Here is a 6,649-nt window from a genome sequence, read left to right on the forward strand (position 1 = left end):
ACAGTAAAGATCAAACTTGAGGAAACTGCAGCTTGTACACAGCTCTCTATCTGCTGACAGGGTTTACGTTCTCCTCAGCAGGCTCAGATTAAGATCTGAACTACAGTCATGGAAAGAATCTCTGCCCATTATTAAATGAGCCGTGGCCCACCAGACATCGCACCGGTCCGTCCAGCCCTGTAACTCAACATTAGCTTTTGTCAGCTCGCGCCGCACTAACTGAATATTTCCAGAGCACCCCGAGCAGCTGGTAATCTACTGACACGGCCGCTCATTAGATTGGGAGTGACAGGGCCAAGCTCTCCGCAGAGGCTGCTAGTCAGGCCTCATTTAGGGGTGTGGTGCGCCGTGGCTGCCTCCTTTGTATTGATCTGGCTTTGAACGTAATAACACCGAGACAAACGACGTACAGCATAAGACCTGACACGCCACTGTGTTTTCCCTCTTTGCCCACACCGCCCACTCACACACACACAGGCCGACTCTCTCTCTCTCTCTCACAGATAAACACACACAGCTCGCTCACTGTATCCGAGTAATTTGCCGTAATGTGATTACTGCTGGTCCCTTTGAGAGATGAGCCTTATATCTAATTATAATCACCGGCCAGTCGGCTGAGCATGTTCTCCAACAAACTCTCTGGTTCTTTTCTAAATTTCAATCTTCTTTTAGATTCGCTGCCCGTCTCATCAGAGGAGTGCTGGAGTATAAGGCCCTGGTTGACACGTAAGTTAATGGATTACCTGCCGCCCTGCGATCTCAGAGGATTTGAGATTAAAATTATGGCACGATAATGAGCCGTGAGAGTCCTCAGAAGTAATCTGATGTGTGTAATAACGACTCTCAGGCGAGCGCTGCCAGTGGAATTCACTCGAGGCCAGCTAGCCGGGACTCCTCAGTGCATGGAGCAGTACTACCGCCTCTTCACCTCCTACCGCTACCCGGGCCTGAAGACAGACACGCTGAACGTCCACATGAACGCAGCCTCCTCAGCGCCGGAGCACATGATCGTGGCGTGCAAGAACCAGGTCAGGACACTGGCCCTTTGAGAAGACATTTCACACTCCGTCACACTTCTCCTGTCTATCTGAGAGAGAAATATAAGCACATGTAAGGATGCTGGAATAAGACATTGTATTTTATCAATAGATGCTGAAAGCTGCTCTCTCGTGGAGATGCCTTGAAAGTGGAAAGCTATTCTAAACATCTAAACTGCCTTCAAAACAATATTACAATTAAGAGTGGTGGGTTTGAATATCATGCATTACAAATGACAGGAACGTTTATATCCACTCAGCATCTTCCATCCTGTTGATCAGTCCTGAACACAAAGTTTTGTGTCCATTAACTTACTGGCTTGCTTGCCTAACATTGAATATATAAGCAGTTACATGGCAAAAAAAAATAGTGAAACAGAGTCACAAAATAAAAATTCAGTCTGAAAACACGGTGCCTGTATGAAGCTGCCCAGTGTAACGCTATCTAGTGATGTCCATTTGAATATTTAAACTGAGCAGGATATCAAATCAGATCTGACAGACCAGGAAGTACTAAACAGAACAGACCCAGTCTAACGAATATAAATGTACCTTATCTCACTTTCTGAGCTCTGTAGTGACACTCAGCAGCACGATCTGAGAAAGTTTTCAATCACGCCTCGTGCATTTCAACTTGGATATTTTCTATTCATAAGAAATGTTTTGAAGAAATATGGGTATAGTCTGATCAAGGCTGGAACCATATACATCTGAGGTTCATCTACACACACACATGCAAAATCTACAAGCTTGGTGTTAAACTGATCCACAGATATTGCAAACTTTTATTTTGTTCTCAGATCTTCAGCCTACCTATAAATCTGTAGTCTGCTCCAACCACCATCTCATTTCCTCCTCAGAACATCTCCGTCCTAACAGATAATCTTCACAAATGCGTAGAGCCCATCCGGCTAACATCTGCAGGAGCTCTCACCTGGAAATGGTTTGGGGAGCTATCAATCTGCGGCGCATAAGGGCCCGTCCCTATGGAGAAGTTAACTTAATTACTGCTGATTAAATCTGCCACTTTGTCTGAGAGCTTCCTCGAGTCGCATGTTTGACTGATCGCAGTCGAGGAGCCACTTTGGAGGTGGAAACCGGCTATTTTTAGTCCCTGCCATTATTACTAATGTCTTTATTACCTCAACTGGTCAAATGCTGCACAACAGGAAGCACAGGCTGAGCTATACGGAGCTATCAGTGGGCAAGGACGCACTTTAAACCCAGCATTTCCTGCATCATGTGTCTTTCAGGTGATGCTGTACAATATGTGAGAACAATCATTTGTTTTTTTTTCACTAGTTTTTCGTGTTGGATGTCGTCGCAAACAGCAAGCAGCTCAGTGAGACGGAGATCTTATCCCAGCTGGAGAAAATCACGAAAATGTCCGAAAACGCTGAAGAGAGACTCCCTCCGTTTGGCATCCTGACATCTGACGGGAGGACGGAATGGGCACAGGCTCGAGATGCACTAACAAAAGGTCTCAGCACGACGGCCTTTCTGGTTTTTAAATCACTCCCAGATGAGTAAATCCAACACATGGCTGACTGCTCTTCCTCCTCCATGCAGATCAAACCAACAGGGACTCTCTGGCGCTGATCGAGAGCTGTACATGTGTGGTGTGTCTGGATGAGCCCAGCGGCCTGGAGCCCAGCGACACCAACAGGGCCCTGCTGATGCTGCACGGTGGCGGCCGTGACAAGAACGGTGCAAACCGCTGGTACGACAAATCAATGCAGGTACGGGTGTATCCCAAGCTCTTCAATCCTCTGTTTAATGTTTTCACAATTATTAAAACCACCTTCTCTCAGTTTGTGGTAGGAATGGACGGGATATGTGGAGTGGTGTGTGAGCATTCGCCGTTCGAGGGAATAGTTCTGGTTCAGTGCTCTGAATTCTTGATGAAGTATATGTAAGTTAGCCCCCCACATCATCTCAATGAATGCTGCTGAAGCCAGCCATGTAGGAAACAAAAGTGTTTTTGTCCTGAACAGAACAGGAAGTCCCTCCAAGACGGTTAAGCCCTCCACCTTCAGAGAACTTCCCCCTCCAAGAAGGCTGCTGTGGAAATGCAACCCCAACATCCAAGGAAACCTGTCAGCATCTGGAGACAGACTCCAGAGGCAAGGCCAACACAAACACAGTTTCACACGACCAGTTTTACGAATAATTACAAATATTTCTGGAGAAACCAACATCTTTCCTGTTTTCTCCTTCAGGCTGGTGAACAATCTCGACATGGACGTGTTCAAATTCAAAGTTTATGGGAAAGAATTTATCAAGAAGCAGAAGATGAGTCCAGACGCCTTCATACAAGTCGCTTTACAGCTCGCATTCTACAAGTAAACTTTATTTTATACGTAAATCTTTAAATTAATTCAAAATGCATTGCTGTTAATTTACCTTTTCAAATCCTGTCTGTGGCTCAGATGCAGTGGGAGGCTCGTCCCCACGTACGAGAGCGCCTCCATTCGGCGTTTCCAAGAAGGTCGGGTAGACAACATCCGCTCAGCCACCGCCGAGGCCCTGGCCTTTGTCAAGTCGATGACAGACGAGAGGGTAACTTACACCGTGAGTCATTTTTCTCACTTTCCCTCCAAATTACTAACTCCCACATCACTGTGCATCGCGGCTGCCTAAATGAAACAGGTGTGACTGGCCACCTCGGCACGCCAAAGTCAGTCTGCCAGTCCAAACAGATGATCTCCCTGCAGACTCAGTGGATGCATGAAGAACGGCTGGCTGCACCGCTGTCTGATGAGTGACTAAACTCAAAATGTTTTTACTTTTTCCGACAGGATTCAGAAAAAATGAAACGACTGAGGGATGCAATTAATGCCCAGACGAATTATACAATCGCAGTAAGTGTTTTAAGCCATTTTGAAATATATATTAATATCACAGGTAGGGTTTATTTGTGCAAACTGTCCTCAGATGTGATATAAGGGACCAATTAATGAATTTTAGAGGTGCTGCTTAGCCTCAATGCTAAGCTCAGCTAATCATCTCAGGTATCTCTAATGCACAGATTTTCTCAGCTAACTGGAAAACATGTAGAGGCTTTTTTTTTTTTTTTTTTAAAAAGTTCATTTCATCTCCCCTCATGCAGCAGCAGCTGAGTTTAGCTTTAGCACCGATCCTGGATATCAAGTCAGACTTTAAGGAACAGGGTTGTTGTTGTTCAACTGCAAAGTATTTCAGTGAACGATTTATTTTAAACGTAGGAAAGTTACAGAACGAGGACTGGGTAAAGTCTCCACTGAGCCAAAGCATGTCTTTCAGGCTATTACAGGAATGGCAATAGACAATCACCTCCTCGGGCTCCTGAGGGTCGCAAAGGACCTCAACATGGAGAAGCCAGAGATCTTCTGTGATGAGACGTATCTGGCCAGTAACCAGTTCATCCTCTCAACCAGTCAGGTAACATGTAGTCCTAATCTATTTAACCTTAAAACACTTTATTTTTTTAAAGTATTGCTTTAAATTCGGCGTCCATGCTTGACACTGGACGTATGTACAACCCATCGAGCTACATTTTCTTGCTGATGAAACACAGGAATTAATCCATAAAGAAAAAAAACAGACAGATTGATGTTCCCGTGCTTTTCTTTTACCTAACCGTGAATTACATAAAGATGGAGCTTGTCTTTAAAGTCCACGCTGACCGTCCCGTTCTTCTAACGTACTTCTGGAGAAAAGACAACCAGCGAATTGGTCGCCAACCTGACATCCAACCTGCAGATGCTGCGTTTTCTGCAAATTTAACACATTTAGCGCTCAAGTTGAGCTGCTTTGTTCATCTGTACAGTCAGTGGAGAAACAGCTAAGGGAGAGGCTTCTGGAAAAGACTCGCCAAAGTCAACTGTAATCATTTTTAAAAGAGACTGAGACTGCAAAAGTGCAACCACAACACGGCAACAGCAGTTTTCAAAATGCACGGAGCTAATTAAAGACATTTAGCTTATGCTGGTGTTTCTGCCTGAGGTCCAGTGTTTGCTGTCGTAGTTGTTGTTTCTTAGAGCAGCGATGATGTGAAGATGATGAAGAAATTCTCCCCTCGACCATCTTGTGGTTATATAAAAAGGTTTACTGAAACAAGTATAGCATCTCAGACATCATGGTTTACCTGCGAGAGGAGTCGAAGCCGATAAGAATCAACCATCAGACCAGCTTTAACCACCGGCTTTTATAGGGGAACAGTGGGACAACTCTCCTTCAGCGACCTCTAACCTGGTCACTCTGGTCTTCAAGGTCCATAAATACCAAACCAGGTGTAACCTTTTACCTGGGGACCACTTCAAAGCCCACGATGTGGACTACCAGACACCACATAGACCTGCCACAAGACCCTGCCAGAATCTACTGTCCTCAGTAGCTTCACTGACAGACTTCAACCCTGCACTTAGAATAATTCAGGCAGCCGCACACTTTACGCAGCATGCCGCACATTAACAGCAGCTCAGAGTTGTTGTTGTCTGACTGAGGTTTAGGTGTGACTCTCCGCTTTGGTTGCACTTCTACATTTCTGGAAGCAAAGCAAAGAGCATCAGGTGTCTGCACGATGCTGCAACTTCAGTGTTATTAAAGTTTAAGCAATATTCTGTGGTTTGTGTTTTACTACTGTCTGGTGTCAGTGAAGTGATTCAACCAACAGCGTTTTAATAATAACCTTTCTGCTAAAACAGTCACCTACAGAAACTAAACTTCACATTTTATAGTGCTGCCAGCTGCAACAACTCATCTACTAGGACACTGGAGGAAAAAAAATCTGGTGGTTTATTTGGCACTTGAGCTCCGGGAACCTGTATTTTTTTGGCGGTTTATAAACAAAATAAATAAAATCATCAAAATATAGCAACAACTGTTAGTTGTAGTCCATATCTGACAGCTCTCTAAGCCCGGCTGTGCATTCTCATCTCCAGGTTCCCACCACAGTGGAGATGTTCTGCTGCTACGGCCCGGTGGTGGCCAACGGCTACGGCGCCTGCTACAACCCGCAGTCGGACCACATCGTGTTCTGCGTGTCCAGCTTCTGGGAGAACACGGAGACGAGCTCGGTGGTTTTCGTCAAAGCCCTGAACGAGGGCCTGCTGGAAATCAGGGACCTGTGCAATAGAAGCGGCGCTGCAGCCACCAAGCCGGCTGGGAGCAGCCAAGGGGCCGGGCAGCCTCACAAATCAGGGAAGTGAGCCATACTGGGAGAGCACTGGGCGGCTCCACTCAGCACCCTTAGACTTAGACCTTAGCTCTAGACTCAGTAGCTGAGACGCGTTCGTGTGTCTTTGTGCAATAGTGTTTCCTTCACAACAAAATACGAAGCCTTAAAGTTCTCATGTGACTATATATATAGTATATAAATGTAAAAAAAGAATATGAATGAAAACTGTGTGTGGACGATAGAATGATTTCGGGTCCAACGCCGACCCCGCTTGACTTAGGAAGCTGAAGCCATTTTGTAGCACTGACCTGAGGGTCGACTCCTCAGTCAGAGAGTGATTCAACTGAATGATCCTCATGTGTATGTAGAGTAGCAGTGTTCTTATACGTGACAGAATATATCCAAGTGACTTAGAACAATCGTGACATCCTGTTAATGTGACCCTGCCGACCTC

General features: G+C 45.5%; 1 protein-coding gene across 1 annotated transcript; it reads left to right on the forward strand.

Moving 5' to 3' along the window:
* Positions 1 to 610: 610 nt before the first annotated feature.
* Positions 611 to 6,226, forward strand: LOC103376286 (choline O-acetyltransferase-like; the record flags this gene model as incomplete). Its single annotated transcript, XM_008306665.1, has 11 exons — positions 611 to 726; positions 848 to 1,028; positions 2,340 to 2,517; positions 2,607 to 2,776; positions 2,849 to 2,949; positions 3,032 to 3,160; positions 3,257 to 3,379; positions 3,467 to 3,608; positions 3,836 to 3,898; positions 4,320 to 4,457; positions 5,960 to 6,226. Coding segments are annotated over 11 exons (1,608 nt in total), but the record flags the coding sequence as incomplete, so codon positions are not given.
* Positions 6,227 to 6,649: the final 423 nt, after the last annotated feature.

Source organism: Stegastes partitus, unplaced genomic scaffold, assembly GCF_000690725.1.
Source record: "Stegastes partitus isolate 25-593 unplaced genomic scaffold, Stegastes_partitus-1.0.2 Scaffold3777, whole genome shotgun sequence".
Lineage (NCBI taxonomy): Eukaryota > Metazoa > Chordata > Actinopteri > Pomacentridae > Stegastes > Stegastes partitus.